Source organism: Sceloporus undulatus, chromosome 5, assembly GCF_019175285.1.
Source record: "Sceloporus undulatus isolate JIND9_A2432 ecotype Alabama chromosome 5, SceUnd_v1.1, whole genome shotgun sequence".
NCBI classification, from domain to species: domain Eukaryota; kingdom Metazoa; phylum Chordata; class Lepidosauria; order Squamata; family Phrynosomatidae; genus Sceloporus; species Sceloporus undulatus.
In genome coordinates, this window is record NC_056526.1 from 99,285,997 (window position 1) to 99,305,994 (window position 19,998).

Here is a 19,998-nt window from a genome sequence, read left to right on the forward strand (position 1 = left end):
GGCATTCTGAGGTGGCAAGGAGAGAGGATGCAAGATGCAGAGATGGCATTAGATTGCATTTTGGGGCAAATGGGGCCAAGGGAAGATCCATGACCTGCAGTGACCCAAATCCCCACAACACACACACACACACACACACACACACACACACACACACACACACACAGAGAGAGAGAGAGAGAGGAGGTTTTTAAATTTGTTTGCATTTGGGGGTTAAAAACAGGGCCAAAGGAAGAGAGGAGAGAAGTGAAAGCGGGGGAGGCGGGAAAATAGAGGCGGTCTAGTCTGGACAGGCCTGCTGGAAGTGATCCGTCTTAATATCCTCTTAAAAGTTTCCAAGGTGGAAATCTGACGGATCTCGTCCAGCAGGTCATTCTAGATTCTAGCAGCAACTGCTGAAAAGGAATGCTGGGTCACTGCCGAGAGTCTAGTCCTCTTTGGTTGAAGCAGATTCTTCCCAGCAGAACGAAGAGTACGAGGAGGATGATATGGGAGAAGGTGTTCCTGCAATAAGAACCCAAGCCATGTATGGCTTTAAAGGTTAAAACCATCACTTTGTATCTTGACTGGAAACTAACAGGAAGCCAGTGAAGGGAGATTAAAACTGGTGTAATGTGAGCAAATCTAGATGTCCCAGTAACCAGCCTGGCTGCAGTATTCTGTACCAGTTGAAGTTTCCAAACTTGACACAGAGGTAGCCCCATGTAGAGCTGTTTACAAAAGTCGAGCCGAGAAGTTACCAGCGCATGTACTACTGTTTCAAGATCTTCCTGCTCCAGGAAGAGGCGCAGTTGGCAAATCAGCCAAAGCTGAAAGCAAGTGCTCCTGACCGTCCCATCCACCTGAGTTGCCAGATGGAGAGATGAGTCTAGGCGCATCCTCAAACTCCGGACAGAGTCCTTCAGGGGAAGTGAGACCCCATCCAAAACTGGCTGGCATAACTCCATTCCCAGATTGGGAGTCCCTATTACTAGTACCTCCATCTTACCTGGATTCAACTTGAGTTTGTTTTCCCTCATCCAATCCATTACCGATTTAAGACAGGCATTCAGAGGAGAGATGCCTTCCTTAGTCACTGCAACAGTCTGAGAGACATAGAGAAATATATTTGAGTGTCATCAGCATACTGATAACACCCCGCCCCATGTCTCCGGATGATCTCGCCCAGAGGCTTCATGTAAATGTTGAACAGCATTGGGGACAGAATGCTTGAGGGATGCCCGACCTGAGCTCCCTCTTGGCCGAATAACTGTCCCCAAGTGACACCATCTGGAATCTACCTGAGAGGTAGGACCAGAACCACTGCAGAGCAGAGCCTCCGATTCCCAGCTCTCTCAGGCGTTTCAGAAGGATACCATGGTTGATGGTATCCAAGGCCATTGAGAGTCCAAGAGCACCAGCAGGGTCACACTTCCCCTGTCAGTGCCTAGATGGAGATCATTGACTAAGGCTACAAAGGCCGTCTCAACTCCATAGCCTGCCCTAAAACTGGTTTGAAATGGATCTGGATAATCCGTTTCATCCAAGATTGCTTGGAGTTGAATGGTGACTGCTCTCTCAATTACCTTTCCCAAAAATGGTAACAGTGAAACAGGCCTATAATTATTTCTGTCCAGGGGGTCAAGGGAAGGCTTCTTTAGAAGTGGTTTAACCACTGCCTGCTTAAGGCAAGAAGGAAGATAGCCTTCCCTAAAGGATGCATTGATTATGTCCTTTAATCTAAAGGCATCACCCTGCTGGACGGCCAGCCAAGACAGGCAAGGGTCGAGAGAGCAAGTCATCTTTATCACACAATCAAGAAGCTTGTCCACATCCTTGGTACTGACAAACTCAAATTGATCCAGAATAACAGTATAGGCGGAGACACTGAATACCTCTCCTAACAACTCAGTTTCAAAGCCGGCATCCAAGTCGGCTCTTACCTGAGAGATTTTGTCTGCGAAGTGATTATTAAAAGTGTCACAGCAGGCTGTTGTAGATTCTAGCAAAGGATTCAGGGCGGGGGGGTACATGAGTTAAATCCCTAACCATCCTGAATAGCTCTGCCAGACGAGACTTTGCAGATGCAATAGATGCAGAATAGAAAGACTTCTTAGCTGCATCTATCGCCACATCATAGGATTTAAGATAAGATAAGGTCCAAGCCCAGACAGCTGAGCTCTCAACACCCAGTCAGGTCTCCGTAAAACAAGCCTGGTCAGCCTTTTCATCCTCTAAAAGATTGTAAATTATCTGAGGCGCTTTACAGACCACCCAAAAAGGGTGGTCTGCCGGCGCCATCATTTGCTACGTGGAGGAGCCCCAGCGGCCAAACCGCACGACTCCCCTGCGCACCAAAAAGAAGCTGAAAAAAGCGGCTTCTTTTTGCACCATGGAAATGGCGCCCCAGAGCGCCAATGGTGCACTGGCAGCGTCATTTCTGCTGTGTGACGTGCAGACGCTAGGCATCCCCGACGTCAAGATGGCGGCGCCATCTTGACGTCGATTCTGAATGTGTTGGGCTAAGGGACATTTGCCGCGGAACTCTGGTGCATGCCTTGAAATGGATTGTGACAGATTCTGAGCGAATATGAACTTCATGTTGAAGAATCGATTCCTGATCCGGGGTAAAGTGTAGTCTGAATGGGCCCTCAGTATCATAAAGTTTAGGATGTATTTATTTAATTTACTAACAAGTTAAAACCTACACTGCATTTACAGCAAAAGCTCAAGTAGTCAGCAATAGTACTTGTAGTCAGACAACTGTCCTCCAGTAAAGATGCAGTGACAGCTTCTGTGATCTTCATGAAGCTCCTACAAAGGTTACAACATTCTGGGGGGCAGGTTGCTAGCCATTATTTACAGTAGAACCGGGATCTACACTCCCTTATGCTGTAGCAGTGTTCCCAGACTCTTTTCCCCTCCAAAGAAATAACACAAAGGTTGCAGCTGAGTTCAGTGGTTTGACTAAAAACAGAAGGAAGGAAGGAAGGAAGGAAGGAAAGAAGGAAGGATAGTGGGACAAAACAATCCTGGAAGCCACTCAAACATCTTGCAACATTCTAACTAACTTATTCTTCAGCTCTGTCCCCTCAAATCTCTGTTGGGCAAGTCTTGGAAAAGCCAGTGTCACACTCCCTCCCTTGATGTTTGGACAGATATTTGCCTTTCCTACATAAACCCACCCAAAACTGAGATATTATTCAACTTGAATCAACCTAACTCTCCAAATAAATATTTCAGGAAATGGAAAATAAGCACAAATGCTACTTTCCACATTTGTTGTTGTGAGTTCTTTATGACAGATGGCGACCATTAAGATGAACCTATTATGGGGTTTTCTTGGCAAGATTTCTTCAGAGGAGGTTTGCCTTTGCCTTCCTGTGAGTCTAAGAGAGTGTGACTTAGCTTGACTGAGTGGGGATTTGAACCCTGGTCTCCAGTCATAGAACAATGTTCAATTCACTACACCATGCTGGCTCTTTCTTACCACGGTACCTCATTGATTATATGTTGATTACAAAATCGCTATTCAATTACAAAAACCCTATCCATTAAAACCACAATGATGATAATCGTTACATGTTTTTCAGTAACTATTTTTTAAAATGTATATTAGATTAAGGTTTCTTCATCATTGTTTCTAATGGAGGTGGGATAAGAGGTTTTTCTTCCTTTTCTGCACATGTAGCATGACAGGTGCTGAAGGGACAGCACTTGAAATTGAAGTCCTCTATTTTTTCACAGGCCTAGCATAGCATGGGCGGCGGCAGCCATGCAAGCTTCCCCACACTGCCATGCCAATGTGTCTCAACCCTCTTCTGAAGAGATCACTTCTGGAGGTGAGTGAGAAGGTCAGTCTTTCTGTGTGTCCAATCACTGGCCAGTTACACCAGTGGTTACTAAAGGTCCCAGTGTGTTCAGCATGCTGTGGATAGTCATCCATTACCATGTTGGTTCCACTTGTATTGTATGAGGAACCTAATAGGCTTGTTTGCTTTAGGGTGTCCATATTGCTGTTAGGTTACAAAGAAGGGGAGAGAATAAAATTTGCATTTGTTGTATGAGATGCACAAAAGTTTCTTTCTCTCCATCTTTCTAGTGTATCCCACTTTGGCTTTAGTTCCCTCTACTGTCTTACATTAGACTATTAATTTCCAGGTAAATCCTGTAAATAAAAACGTCAAAAATTGTATTTTCAAAAAATAGAACATTCAATAATGTCAACTTTCTGTTCCCTTCTAAGACAGAACCTATAGATTTGCATACATTAGAATGTATCTGATAAAGCTTAGAAAGTTCAAAACAAATTTTATCCCGAGCATTGAAAGTCATGTTTGAATCTGTCTGTCTGTCTGTCTATCTAATTATCCATTCAATGGCTTGTTTTACATTAGAAAATCTAATTGATATACTTTACACACATTTATCTTGGGGTGTGCTGGTAGAGTATTGAGGGCACTGGCTTTGTAAGAGAGGAAGCAAGAATGACTTTCAATTTCCTCTTCAAGGGAGATGGAGAGAGCAAATAAGAGAAAGGGTTACGTGGGGGGGGGGACAAGAGGTTCTGCTGCTGTGCATAGTATGTATACACACACGGTCCCCCATAGTCAACAAGAAGTCAGCCAGAAAATGTGACCAAAATATGGCTGGGGAATAGCACGACTTTTGCTACTGTGACCAGAATGTCACCAAAATGGAAGGGAAATGAAAGGGCAGGGGATACCATTTGAACTTTGGCACAGCAGAAAGCCTTCAGAGTTTTTGGTTCCAAGGGGGAAAATGTCCAAACTGGACATTAGAGCCGAGGTAGGCAATAATAGTGGGCTATGAGCCAGGATATAAAGGCTATAGAATCCTGAATCAAGAAACAGGAAGAATCAGAGTGGGAGGTGTGGTGTTCTTTGATGAGACTGAGAAACCAGGTATGAGAGATGCAAACACAAGACTGTGTAACAAAAGTGACACACAAAATAGAACCACTAGTGGCATACTGACCTACATTCAGAGATGAAGAAGTGGAAGTGTATACACAAAGAGAAGGTAATGCAGAGCAAGCAGAAGCGGGTTTGGAGCTGAAAGTCAACATGGAAGCAGACGAGATTCCAGAACCAGAAATCAGACACCATGTTTCCCAAGAATGAAATACGGACACTCACAGAACTGCCAGTAGGTAGGAAAGCTGTGGGGTGCAAGTGGGCCTTTAAAATCCTGATCAAACAGAGGAGAGCCACCTCTCTGTTTGTCCTAGCTTGCAAGGACAGAGGTACCATATGAACCTTTTACATGGGAAGAAATTCAAGGACTGCCTGAAACAGAAGCAAGAAAGTAGAAAGAAGCTGAAGAGGAGACTTTGTTGTCATCAAGGTATTTTTCCATTACATCTTTTCCTAATGGTCCAGCAGTTTCTTTGTCTTCTTCATCCAAAGTTTTGTCATCACCAAAAGACATCCCCTTGTCATTGGAAGATCTGTCTTCTTCTTCAGCACGACACTTTATAGCATCTCAATCTTTACCAGATCTCTTCAATAAATCTTTAGCCTTCTGCACCATATTCAACCTATCTTCTTTGATTAAATCTAAAACTCAGTCCTGGTTTCTCCCATCTAAATTGTATTCCATGTTGTTTCAATTTTTCTTTTAAAAAGACATAATCTCTCCTCTTTTTCAAAATTTTTGGAGGGATAACTTTAAAAACAACCATGACCAGATTCTTCAAAAAATGTTGTAGAATTTTATCCCTTGTTTGTCTTCTCACAAAATAAATTATCACATTCTATGGAGGCTTTTCCTGTCTAGTCACCCAAGAATCCACATGAAACATTCTATCCACTTTTTCTGGAATATATTCTGAAATACAGTATATGTTTGTTCTCCCAGCATATCTTCCCAGAAATCCTTTCTTGAATATTTTAATTTTGTTGTTCAGGTTGCCTTCTTAATTCTCAAATATTTATTCCTCTCTCATAAATCCAGAAGTGCAAAAAAGTCCAGATCTTTTTCCCTATTCTGTGTCTTATTCCACTTCTTGCTTTTTTATTTCAGTGTAGTCAATTTCTGATTAATATTAACCAATTCCAATAGCATGCCTTCAATGATTGCCTGATATCTTTGAATTCACTTTGAAGTTCTTTCTCCATCTGCTGATTCATTTTCTTCATTTTAGCCAGAATCTGCATATTTGTATCATGAGGGATTATGAGTCTCTGGGCAGGAAACTGAAGGGTCTGGATGCACCAATTGTTATTTTGTCTGTCCTTCCAATGGAAGGGCATGGCTCAGGAAGGGAGAGGAAAACAGTGGAAAACAACTGGCACCACAGATTCTGCTCCTAGGAACGATTTGGCTTCTTGAACCTTGGTGTGCAGTTTCATGGATGTGGGCTTTTGGCAAGTGATGGGTTGCACCTCACAGTGGTTGGCAGGAATGTTTTTGCTAAGAGTGGGAAAGATCTGATCAGGGGGCTTGGAGCTGGTTGTATATTGGGGGGGGGGCAGCAGTATTCTTGAGGGCAAGAATACATCAAATGCTGGAGATAATAGCCCAAATGTTATACAGAGAACAAGGCAAATAACACAAGAACCCATCCGCAGCAGGACAAAACAAACTTTAAAAGGCAACTATGGCGAATGGTCCATCATCTTAGATATCTTTATACTAATGGAAAATAAACAGGATGAACTTCAACTCTTAGCACAGAAAAGCAAATAAGATCTAATAGGCTTCACTGAAACCTGGTGGAATGAGTCTCATGATTGGAAAGTAGTAATAGAAGGGTATAACCTATTTCGGAGAAATAGACCAAACAGGAAGTGAAGTGAAGTAGCATTATAGTTTAAGGATATGTACAGCTGTGAACAGATCCATGCTTTAAATCCTGGAAGCCAAGTTAAGAGCATCTGGACAAAAATTAAGGGAGAGAGAAACAACAGGGATGTGGTGGTAGTGGGATCTACTATAGACCTCCCAAGCCAAACTGAAGACTTGGATAATGCCTTCCTGGAATAGATAGCCAAACATTCAGAAAGAAGAGATGTAGTAATAAAGTGGGATTTCAACTATCCTAATACTTGTTGGAAGTCAAACTCTGCCAAAAATTTAATTTCCAACAGATAGTTTTTTGTGGGTTTTTCAGGCTATGTGGCCATGTTCTAGCAGAATGTCTTTCTGACGTTTCGCCAGCATCTGTGGCTGGCATCTTCAGGGAATGTTTGCCTGGAAAGGACTTGGCTATATATATTGTGTGACCTGGAAAGGCAGGAGTGATTTGCATGTATATTGTTTGTTGCTAATGGCAGTCCTCAGGGTGTGAGGGTCTGCACAAGAGGATTAATATCTGCTTGATTAGCGCTCATTGTCTGCTGGGAAACCCCTGACCCCTGGGAGATTTCTCATTTGTTGAGTCTTTATCTTGCTGTTTTTCAGGACTGGTAGCCAAATTTGTTTACTTTAAGGGTTTCCTCTTTCCTGTTGAAATTATCCAGATGTTTGTGGATTTCAATGGCTTCCCTGTGCATCCTGACATGGTAGTGGTTGGCATGGTCCAGAATTTCAATGCTTTCAAACAGTATCTTATGCCCAGGATGGTTTGTGGAATGTTCTGCTACTGCTGATTTTTCTGGCTGGCCCAGTCTGCAGTGTCTCTCGTGTTCCTTGATTCTTGTTTGCACACTGCGTTTGGTGGTCCCTATGTAGACTTGTCTGCAGCTGCATGGTATGCAGTAAACTCCTGCAGCTGTGAGAGGGTCTCTCTGGTCCTTGGCTGAGCAAAGCATTTGCTGGATTTTCTTCATCCAGAGGTGCCTGGCTCAGGGCGGAGGAGAGGTGGGCCTGGGCCGGGGTCCTCAGGGGAAGGGCTCCTCAGCCGGGTGGGGGCTGGTGGTGGGCTCCTCGGCTTGGTTCCTGCCTCCATCACCCCCTTTCTCTGGTGGAGGTGGTGGGAGCCCAGGGAAAGGAGGAGGTGTGGGGAAAGCTCAGGTCCATGCGTGGGGAGACTTTCCCAGCCCCAGCAACCGGCGGCTCTGGCTCTGGCTCCTTCCCAAGCTGCCCTGCCCTGATAGGTAAACTGGGTCCAGCCCTCCTCTGGAGCAGCCCCGCCACTTCTCTCCTGGCTCCAGGCTTTGCCACTCTCTCCTCAGCCACATTTGCTCCAGAGTCAGTCTGCTCCTGGGTCCCTTGCAGTCACCTCTCTGTGCCTCACACTCTCTCAGCCTCAGGTGACACTCTCTTAGCCTCCAACCCCACCCCAAGCTGGGCTGCTGCTTACATCACGGATGTTTGACATGGGGTTCTGAAGTGGCGCTGCCAATGGGAATGACCAATCATACCAAAAAAAGAAGCAATCAGGTTGGTAAGGGGGGAAAAAACCTTTTACAGTGCGAACAAGGGATTTTTTGAAACCGGGGCAACAATGATTCAGGAAGTGATTCATCCTCCCAGTGGGAATGGACCCTTAGTTAATTGGCAGAATGAGGGGAACCTGTCATCAGAAAAACAAATTTTGCTCAGCAAATTTTGGTGTTAGTACCCATGGGTATCACTAAAACATCATGTGGCAGTTATGTTACTAGGTACAAAAATCAGTGGTTATGTAGCTTGTGGAATCAACTTCATTTTTTGCTAAAATCCTGTGGTACACAAGCTGCAGGTACAGAGACAGCTGTAAATGAGTGTCTGAGGTGAGAAGACATTACATTCAAGCACATGTCCAGTCTTGGAATTTATGACTGATATTACAAGCAAGTTATTAAGTCCTTTCACCAAAATAAAAATTAAAAAATCTACCCCTGGTTTTCCTCCATTGTGTTTTTCAAAATCTGATTTTCAGAGTTGAGACATTGTTGGTCTTGATCTTATTGATTGGGAGTCAGAAGTTTTGCTGACTTACTGCAAATCACTTAGTGATATAACAATAGAACTTGCTCTTGCCTTGTGTTTACCCCTGTATTATATCATCAGTCTGGGTATTATATATAGTCCTAGGAATTCTGTATCCAAGTAATGTCCTAGTAATACTTGGTTGTGCATTAAAATATGTTTTCTTTAGCCACTGTATATTATTTTATTTATATATTACATATATATTATGTACAACTGGTTCTGCTCCAAAGCACATAAGTCACCAGGTGATAGCGTATATGTTACTGGATATGTTTTCAGAATACATATATGAACACAAGTATGTTCTGAATATAAACACCAGTACAGGATCTTTTAACTGTGACAGCTGTGAATCTTTGACAGATTGAAACTAATAATCCACATAAACACAGATTTCTCTAAATGTGAATTTTATTGACCACATAAGAATGTATAATGATTGTATACAGTGGTGCCTCGGGATACGAAATGATCGGGTTACGAAATTTCCGGGATACGAAAAAGTTGGATTGGCAAAAACTGTTTCAGGTTACGAAATATTTTTCGGGTTACGAAATTCATTTCGGCGCGAAATTCAAATGCTGCAAAGTGCAGCTATAGGCTTTCCAGTGCTAACGGAAAAGTGTTTCGGGTTACGAAATTTTCGGGTTACGAACGGAATGGCGGAACGAATTAATTTCGTAACCCGAGGCACCACTGTATTAGGAGACAACAAGTAAAATGAGAAGGCTTCATAAATGACAAACAATACACTGATAGCAAAATAGCTAATAAAACACAGTTATTTTGGAATGGGAAAATGGTAATTCAGAGACACAAACCCACCAAGCTGAGAGTGTTTTAAGATCCAGGATGTTATTGTAAGGCCTTGAAGTTCTACAGAGGATTCAAATCAGGTTGCAAGAGGTGGTGGCAGGTTTAAGGCTAAGGTCAGGCAAGGATACATCCTTTCAGTTACACCCTATTTGTTCAACTTATATACACAACATATTACATAGAAAACAGTGACTTGGACACAGAAGAAATAGTAATGAAAATAGGAAGAATTAGTATCAACAATCTAAGATATGCAGACCTCACCATACTACACTGGTACCCCGGGATACGAAATGATCGCGTTACGAAATTTCCGGGTTACGAAAAAGTTAGATTGGAAAAAACTGTTCCGGGTTACGATATTTTTTTCGGGTTACGAAATTTATTTCAGCGCGAAATTCAAACGCAAAGCACGGCTAGCGGCTTTCCAGCGCTAACGGAAAGCCTTTTCGGGTTGCGAAATTATCGGGTTACGAACGGAATGGCGGAACGAATTAATTTCATAACGTGAGGTACCAGTGTACTAGCAGAAAACATCACAGACCTAGAATAACTACTAAGGAAGATCAAGGAAGAAAGTGCAAAGACAGGCTTACTGTTGAACATAAAGAAAACAAAAATAATGACCACGCAGAATCTACACAAATTCTCATCTTTATACCTTGTTCTTGGAAACTGCCTGTACTCAATGGCAGCTTCATGTCCTCCCTCCTGTCTTGGCAGAGAAGCCACTGGTGTTGCTGTTGCTGCTGCTTATCAGTGGGGAGGATAGAGATGGGAGAAGCAATTCAGATGTTGAAGAACTAGCTGATCTATGTTCAGAGGGAGACGGAAACAAAGGTGTGTTCACAGAGAGAGTGCACCTTCTCTTTACTTCCCCTGGGAGCCCAGAACAGCCACAATTTCCTCATTGGAATTGCCTCATCCCTCCTTTTCATTCCTACCAGTAAACAAGAGTTACTGGTAATGAGAGGGGCAGGTTTGGGACATTATGAGATGGCTAAAGAATAACTCCCTGTACCCCATCCAAAGAGAGACATACATGTGAGTATGTTACTAACTGGATGTCACCCACTGTAGTTTTTTTTGTAAAGATTCAACCAATTGAAAAAAAAGTGGTCCCTCCACATGCACTAGGTTTAGGGGAGAAGGACACCCGTGAATGTAGAGAAACTGCAAATAAAAAAAGACTATTCTTTTTACATAAGAGAACACTTCTCTAGGAATCTCCAAGTCCTCCAGTGCAACTCTGTGGTCAACATCTGCCAGGGGTTGATCATAGAATCATGCTGGAGGACTTACAAATGCCTAGAGAAGTGTTTTCTCTAAAAACATCTAGGTTCTCCAGCACAACACTATGGTCAACTTCTGGCAGAGTTGCCCTAGAGATCCTAGAGATTCCTAGAGAGAACATATGAATCAAAACCGTAAATAATCAAATCTGCAAAAATCAAAGCTGCAAATGTGGAGGGCTAACTGTATAACACTTAACTTAAATAGAAATAAAACAGTATTTTTAAAAGGTGCTATCATCTAAACTGCTAGCATGAAATATGAATGCTAGCAATGAAAGGGAAATAAATATCCATACTCTGCTTTAATATTGTTGTTAATATTACAATTTCATTCATTTGCCAGACCAAAGAGGGTCTGTTAATTGCTTGAAAGAAAAAAGGTTTTGGTCCTGCGTTCCCATGCTTTCTTCCTCTACTTTTCTCCTGGTTTAAGATTGAGTCAGGAAAAGGAAACAGTCATTAGCTCACTTTTTGCCTGGCCAACCAGTTTAATTTCTTTTCTTTATTTTTTTTCTTTCATAGCTGACATTATTTCAACTGTTGAATTCAACCATACAGGAGAGTTGCTGGCAACAGGGGACAAAGGAGGTCGAGTAGTTATATTCCAAAGGGAGCCAGAGGTATGGATTTTTTTAGTCTTCTATTTACTGCCAAACTAAGGAGCTATTCAGACAGTGAAAATAAACCAAATAAAATCTGGGTTGAAATTTTGTTGCTCACACACATTTTGAATGCATCCAATTAAGGCTGCCCCAACCCCCCTTTAACGTGGGATAATCAATCTTGGATATTTTTCTGCGTGACTCAAATATATTTGCATCATAGACTGCATCTTTATTTAAGTGCTGACACATGTGAGCAACCAGACTCACAGAGATATGCACAGATGTGGTTTCATAGTGTGAACAACCAGAAAGCATGAGATTATTCATATCCTTGTGCTAAAAAATATGCCTGAATAATCTCTAAATCTCATCTCTAACAGTAAATAATCCTCCTCCATTTAACTAAATTCCAATAACATTGACATCAACTTAAAACCACAGTTTTGGGAGTGCTTTCTATTTTATCATGCTTTAGTTTCTTTTCTCCATAACAGATGGTGCATGTAATATTTGTGTGCTTATTTTAATTGTATACTGCCACATTTTTGTATGCTTATTTGATAATATGCTTGTTTGACTGCTTCAGTGTATATTGCACAAATGTCTTAATGTATAGTTTGATTTCAGACACTTTCAAAATATTATAAGTTGACCCTCTTGCAGTAATGGATAAGTAAGCCCAGCCTGCAACTAGCAATCCTGAGAGGAATGGGAATAAGACATTGGTGTCATCTACTTTTTAAAAAAATCCATCTTCTGAAGTTAGATTGCTATCTTTTTAGTAGTAGTAACTTTCCCTAGTACAGCCAAAAAGTAGCATTTACAGGAAGATAACATATTCAGTAGGGACAGGGGATCTTTCTCTTGCAAACAAATTTATTTGTGGTTGGTAAATAACGGAAATAAACTTTCACATAAGATGGGATGAAAGTTAGGTGACTTTGTAGACAATGTGAATTTAATAATTCAGTTAACAGAGGTTCTGCTTATTAAATATCTTAGTGACTAGTAGTATAAAATTATCAGTTACCTTCATTAGCTCCCTCTGGTAATCCTACAGTAAAGAATTATTTGCCCAACAAGGCTACTCTGTTAGCTTTGTACCTGTGCAGATTTTCAACATGGCTTTCTGTGACCAACCCAAACTGGCTGGAATGCAGCACATGCTTGCATAATGCATCACTGGAAGTGGAGTATTCTAGGTATTCCCTGAGTTGCCACAGTTCAAATAATCTAGAACTGAGGAACATTGTTAAGTAGCATAATAGTCAAAATATATTGGATATTAATGCATATAATGTTATATATTATTTCTATTTTCAGTAAAACAGAATATCTGTGAGACAAACTTTAACCTAAACAAAACAAAACAAAGAAAGCTAGTGTGACCTTAACTGTAGTTTTCTTGTTCTGAGGTTTTTTCCTCTGTCTGAGCTCACTGCGTAACATTCATTTCTGGGGGTAATCCATTTCCTACTAACTTCATGTTGCATTCCTTGTCTATGAATCTAGTATTTAAAAAAAAACAGCTCAGTAAAGTCCGATAATGTTATTGCCATAGTTCAGATGGGGTGTGGATGCGACTAAGGCTGCAAAAATAGTTGTTTGCTTAAAATTATCCAATCAATTCATTGCTGAAGAGAGATACAGAGATTTTTCTGTCTTATAGGTCACATCCTTAAGTTTTGTAATATGTTTGTTAAGTCACCCTGGTGACCCCTACCATCAACTGCCCTGGTCAAGTCTTGCAGAAGAATCAGACTTCCATCTGGAAGGAGGACTTCTTCTTTCATGCTGCCCTCTACTTTTCCAAACATTAATGTCTTTCCTAGTGAGTCCTGTCTTCTCATGATAACACCAAAGTATGTCTCAGTTGAATCATCTTTTAGAGGTAGTATAGGCCATATTTGCCCTAGAACCCATTTGTTTATCTTTTTGGCAGTCTATGAGCCTTATTGCATGAGAAAGGAAAGATGAAATAAAGCAGGAGAGTAACACTCTTTCTCAGTGCCTCTCTGCATGATGTTGTAGCACTTCCATTCTCTTTCTGAGGGAGACAGTAGTAAAAGCATACGTTTTGTTGCACTTGAAAAATCATTTTGGCAAAAGGCATGCCTTTACGACTGCCTCCCTCAAGAAGGAGAATGGAAGTGCTACAACAGCATGCAGAGAAGCACAGAGGAAAAAGCGCTACTCTCCTGCTCTGTTTTGGTTTTCTTTTCACATGCAGAAAGTGACCTCAAGACAACATATGGGAAGCCCGCGTATGGGGCGGGACAACTGTAAAGTTATCAAGATAGTCCAGTTTAAACTTGTTTCAGTGGAGCTCTATGGGCACAGTTCATTTCTGGAACTAATGTGACAAAGGGATACCATCTAGTTTCAAAATCAGCCTCTATAATCACTCTTGTTTTAATATCAATTTGAAATGTCAATTTTTCCTATCATGACCAGCACTGTGCAAGCCCTGCAGATTCTTCCAGTATCTTCATAAGCTTTTGCAATTTCAGTGTTTGCTACATTGAAGAATGTCAGTAAATAACCATCTGTCTGTCTGTCTATCTATCTATCTATCTATCTATCTATCTATCTATCTATCTATTTCATGTCCTCCCCAGTTTGTAAGGAGAGGGAACAGTAATAAATAACACATTACATAACAACACTTAAAAGAGCATATAGAACCAATACATACTGAAATCCATCAATAAAAGCTTTAAAAATAATAATTTAAAAATAATCTGGATAAGCCTTTAATGCTGATTTCCAGCAACCATTCTACAGTCTGGGGGTGGCTGAAGAAAATGTATTCTGGGTTACAATCAGTCTAGTTTTGGCTGACTGAAGTAGTTGTCTCCCTGAGGACCTGAGTGTACAGGTTGGATTATATGGGAGAAGGAATTGCTGCAGGTAACCTGGACTCAAGCCATAAAGGGCTTTAAAGGTAATAGGCAACACTTTGTACTTTGCCTGGAAACTAATTGTCAGCTAATACAGTAATTTTTATAATGATGTAGCATTATCATTCCTAGATATTCCATAAACAATCTGGTTGCCATGTTTTGAACTAATTGAAATGTCCAAACATGGTTCAGAGGTAGCCCAATGTACAGCACATTTCAGAAGTCCAACTTTGAGGTTTTCTTTGCATACACTACCATCTTTAGGCGCTCCAATTGTAGAAAGTGATGCAACTGCCATGACAGCTGAAGCTGATAGCAAGCACTCCAGCCTGATCATCACATCTAATTTATTTATACCTTCAAAAATCAACAATATCAGCAAGGGTTCATCAGCTTGCATTATTTGATTTATAATTTTGTGATTTCTTTCCTAAATTTTCCATTTAATTTCTTCTCAAAATTTACTTACTGTGTTCAAGTATTTCTGTAAGTAAGAAACGTATTCCTTCTTCTTAGCAGTTGAATTTTCGAATCGGAGTTGTTGCTTGCAGAACAGTCATTGTATCTTATATAAAGCTTTGATCTACCCTGGAAAAGAGGGCTATAAATAAAAATTATTATTATTATTATTATTATTATTATTATTATTATTATTATTAACTGTTGTGCCCCTTCCTCATTGGCCTCTTTGTTTTTTTAATATTGTTATTCCATTGTGTTGAAGTTAAACTATAATTTTAAAAAGTACCATTGAAACCAAATCCTACAATTGTGGCAGTATATAGTAGGCAGCCAAAGTGATGTTGGATCCTGGCAAGGAGAAAGTTTGGGGAGGTGGGTGGGTCTGAATGCACAGTTTGGTGCTGGGGAAAGCAGCAGAAAGTAAGGTCTCCCTTTCAGTTGGGATATATATTATTCACTATATTATACATTATAGGTAATCATCAAGCAGCAGATTCTCTTCTGAATCAGACGTGGCCTACTGCCATAATTACTCTTGAACAAACTGTAGCCAGCCACTGCTTTTTCCATGTTCCTTTGAAAGACAGAGATAAAAGCTGACACCATCACTTCATCTTTTGTTTGTTCTGTTGGTCTTCACAGAGTAAAAATGATCCATATGGCCAGGGCGAATACAATGTTTACAGCACCTTCCAGAGCCATGAACCAGAGTTTGACTATTTAAAGAGTTTGGAAATAGAGGAAAAAATAAACAAGATAAAGTGGCTGCCTCAGCAGAATGCAGGCCATTCTCTCCTGTCAACAAATGGTAAGACTACAGGACTACTACAAGATTCATTAAAGTTGCCTGCCAGTGGCAGGTAGTCTTCATATTTTTTTTTTTCAAATTTTACTGTGTAAAAATAGTGAGAATTATATGAATCTTCCTGTTCACACTTATATACAATATATATCATGAAACAATGGTTCGTACTAACTGTACTTTGTTCTGCAGCCTAAGAGTTGTGTTATAGGTGTTCAGCACAACTTTCCTGATGCTCTTTCTGCTATTCCAAAATGCTCAGCAGTGCCCAACTACTGGCATCACTATCTTGCAGTTGCAAGGAAGGGAAGTCAAATGCTTACTTGCCTGAAAGATCTTCAGACATCTTCCGCTTGGAACAAAGCATTTTCCTGTGTCCCTTTTAAGAAAAAACTGGCATGAAATTTCTCTAGATTAAGTAATATTCCATTGCTTTTTTCTTTGATTCAATAGACAGACTCTTCTCCCCTAAATATAACTAGGAATATGCATGCAAATAATCAAGCCAACCAAGGTGTTTACCAAGTTACTTTGGATATATTTTATTTTAAAAGTGTGTGAGTCAAGAAGAAATGTTCCCTCTCAGCAGAAGATGCAGGCATGGCTGCTTTCGTTTTTAAAGAGACAGCCATGTTAATCTTGATAAGTGGCACAAAATTTACACTGAGTTATAGATAAAGGAAAATTGGCACAAAATGTTTCACAGGTGGCACCTTACACCAGCAAAAAAAGCAAAGATTTTTAAAACCGCAAACAACAATTGCAAGAAATGCACAGGTAACCCTGCGACATTCTACAGTACCATATTTGGTGTCCTGTGAAAAAGTTAAGATGTTCTGGGCTCAAATTAGTAACTTAATGTCAGAAATATTAAAAATTAAACTTTGATTATGTCCAGAATTATATTTGCTAAGTATGATAGAAGAAAATTTTTGGGAAGAAGTATGAAAGACTGATTATATACATGGTGACAGCAGGAGATCACCTGCTTCAGTAAAGAATGGGAACTTCTAATAAAATACAGTCAGCTCTCCACATTCGTGGGTTTGACATTCACGGTTTTGGTTATTCGCATATGTAAAACCCTAAACCCCTCCCATCCTGGAAAGGCTTGGGAGATGGCTGCCACGTGAGTGGGTGGTTTTTCCACATTCATGGGGGTCTTGTTCCCCTAACCCCTGTGAATATGGAGGGCCAACTGTATTTAAATCACAAATGGGATGAGGAATATACAATGGGGTGTCTGGATGGATACATATATAGTTATATTTTATTAAGATTTTGTTTGGCTAATTTATTTATTGCTTTACAGAAGAATAATGTGATGAGATATTCAAGAATATAGCAATAAGATATTTAATAGAGCATATTTTTTGTTTGGCTCTAAAAAACCTTAGAAATTAGGAATATTAAGAATTTTTGATTACTTAAATATTTAAGATATCATCTGTATTAAAATTACTTTGATATTATAGAAAATAAAATTAAGTTGAGGAGTATGACAGAAGAATTGTATATAAGAAGAGAATCATGATTATAAGCAGATTGGAAAGCCACTATGATTTAATTAGCTCAAAGTACTTGAAGGTAGGAAATGTTTGTTGTTGATATAACAGTACATTAGAAATACAATAATCTGTATGGTGATTTTTAATGATAATGAATATATCTATCTATCTATATCTATATCTATATATCTATTAAAAACTGTATAATGAAAAGAGGGATGTAAAAAGAAGGTTGGAATAAAATGCAGAATAGGAGTAGGAAGAGAGAGCGGAAGCCAAGAAAGAAGGAAATTCAGTGGTGAGGGAAACATTTCACTTAATCAACTATGTGTATAGCGTCACGTAAGCAAAATTATTACAAAAGGATTCACTGCAGCATACCCCAAATAATATTATACAAGACTGAATTTTATACAGTAACGTACAATAGAAACCAGTCTACAATACAATAGTGAAGAACTTATTGAAGAGAGTCCTGTCTCTCCCCACCAACTCAAAACACTTTCTTTTCATACAGGCCTAAGGAGGTCCAAGAAAGGGATTCCCCCCATTCCATTCCAACCATAACAAATTAATAACTTAACTAGTTAATTCCAATTTCTGGTTCTTCCATAATAGTTATATTAAAAACAATTACTAAAGTTAAGTGTCCTTTTTTATAACAGCGCTTGTTTCTTTTGTTTAAGATAAAACTATTAAATTGTGGAAGGTTACTGAACGGGATAAGAAACCAGAAGGATACAATTTAAAGGATGAAGAAGGAAAGCTTAAAGATCTTTCTACTGTGACCTCACTTCAGGTGAGTGGTTGGAGAGTTTTCCCAATTAAAATCACATTATTATTTTTTTGGTTCTGTTGATATAGAATGTGTACTATCAATTAAGCTTTGTTCTCCATTAGGTATACGGAGTACATCCATTACTATATATTATAATGTGGTTTCAAAATGGGGAAGCACTTTAAACAGACTTATGGTAGGCCTCAAATAGATGGAGCAAAAGGAGTGGCTAGAGGCTGCACCTGCCCTAATTGTTGTGGGAGTGTAACGACCTCATGTACCCAGCCCCAATCTGGGCAGCTGTGATGGTCCTGAATTGGCTGCCCAAAATAGTGTTTTTTGTTCGCTCCTTTTTGCCTTGGCTCTTCTGGGTTGGGGCAGACACAGCATGCCTTCTGGCTGTGTTCAGGGCATGCATTTGTGTAAACGCCACACCCCCAATGTTGCCCGAAGGCAGACCTTTTGGCCAGTCTGTTTCAGGCCATAGATGCATATGAACACGGTTATACTAATTTATTGCAGTTTTCTGTGTGGATTTAATTCCATTATCTCCTTACAATAGCCTTTGTATTACTAAGTTACACTGAGAGAGAATGAAGAATTGATGGTCACCCAGAGCACTTTATGTCTGAATCTGATTTGAATCCAGGTCTTTGTGATCCAAGTTCAGGACACCATACTCTGCTACACAATACTAAAACACTTCTTTAATATGTTCTAAGTTCATTTACAATTTTGTAAGTTCATATGTAATTTTATTGCATGAAGTAATATATTTTTTCTAATTAACAAAAGAGTGTGGTATAATGGTTTGCATGGTGGACTAGAACTCTGGAGACCAGGGTTCAAATCTCCACTCAGCCATGGAAACCTTCTGGGTGACCTTGGCCAAGTCACACTCTCTCAGCCTCAGAGGAAGGCAAAGGCATTCACACTACAAAAATAATCCGGGATGAATCAAGGTTGAATCCTTGTTGTTTATATACATCCCAAATGCACTCAATGCCCTGGGGGGGGGGGGGGAGAGGCTGGCCAAAAAAAACCCTAACCCGGGATATTTGATACAGTTACCCCCCAAGTTTTCCTGAAAGATCTGCTTTGATCCACATCTTTGCCAGTGGGAATAAGCTTCCAAATTGATTCTGATTGCTCTGTATTGTTCAGGAGAATGGAGGTGGCTCCATTTTATCCCAAAACGATACATATGTAAATAACAAAGGGGTTACAATGACTCAAAAAGATTTGCAAACCCAAAACAAAATGGAAATAATAATAATAATAATAATAATAATAATAATAATAATAGGATTTATTTATATGCCGCCCAATCACTGGGAATCCGGGCAGCTTACAACAGAGGGGATAATATAGTTCCCTGCCCTCAGGTTTACAAACTAAAAAGACATGACACAAAAGGAGAAGGGAATGGTGAAGGGGGAGGGGATCAGGTCCAGCATTCTTCTCTCCCTCTGAGGCCTGGACCTAGATAACGCATGGAATCCAATTCAATCCAAAACTTTCCGCCGTTAAATTTCTGCATTTTCAAGTTTAAACCATCCATCATCCAATCCCAAAACATGCATAAAATACCATTTAAATTAGGAAGGCCTAAACCATCTTTTTCAGTTCTTGTCCTGAGGATTTTTAATTTTATCTAGGTTTTTTGTTTGCCAAATGAACTTAGATATGTCTTTATTCCACCCCTCAAATATCTCATCCTTCGTGATATGGAATATTTTGAAACAAACAAAAAAAAATTTTGGGAAGTACACATTTTTACCATTGCTATCCTGAGATTTGTAAATGTTGCTGACTCTGAACGGTAATCAGGGGCTTTCCCAGCAAGAAACTGATCACCAATTAGCAGACATTAATCCTCCTTTGCATTAGCCTCCCAGGCTGAGGCCAGCCATCAACACAGAACAATACACATGCAATCACTCCTTGCATTCCCAGGCTACACACACCCA

At 40.1% G+C, this 19,998-nt stretch overlaps 1 protein-coding gene across 1 annotated transcript in view; it reads left to right on the forward strand.

The window, feature by feature from the left end:
* Window positions 1-19,998, forward strand: part of LOC121931668 (serine/threonine-protein phosphatase 2A 55 kDa regulatory subunit B gamma isoform-like) — a 60,815-nt gene that overhangs the window by 21,548 nt on the left and 19,269 nt on the right. Inside the window, 5 exon segments of the mRNA XM_042469646.1 lie at window positions 3,727-3,833; window positions 11,493-11,590; window positions 15,583-15,748; window positions 17,937-18,049; window positions 19,193-19,202. Of these exon segments, the coding sequence (XP_042325580.1) occupies window positions 3,755-3,833; window positions 11,493-11,590; window positions 15,583-15,748; window positions 17,937-18,049; window positions 19,193-19,202 (466 nt within the window). The 5' untranslated portion in view covers window positions 3,727-3,754.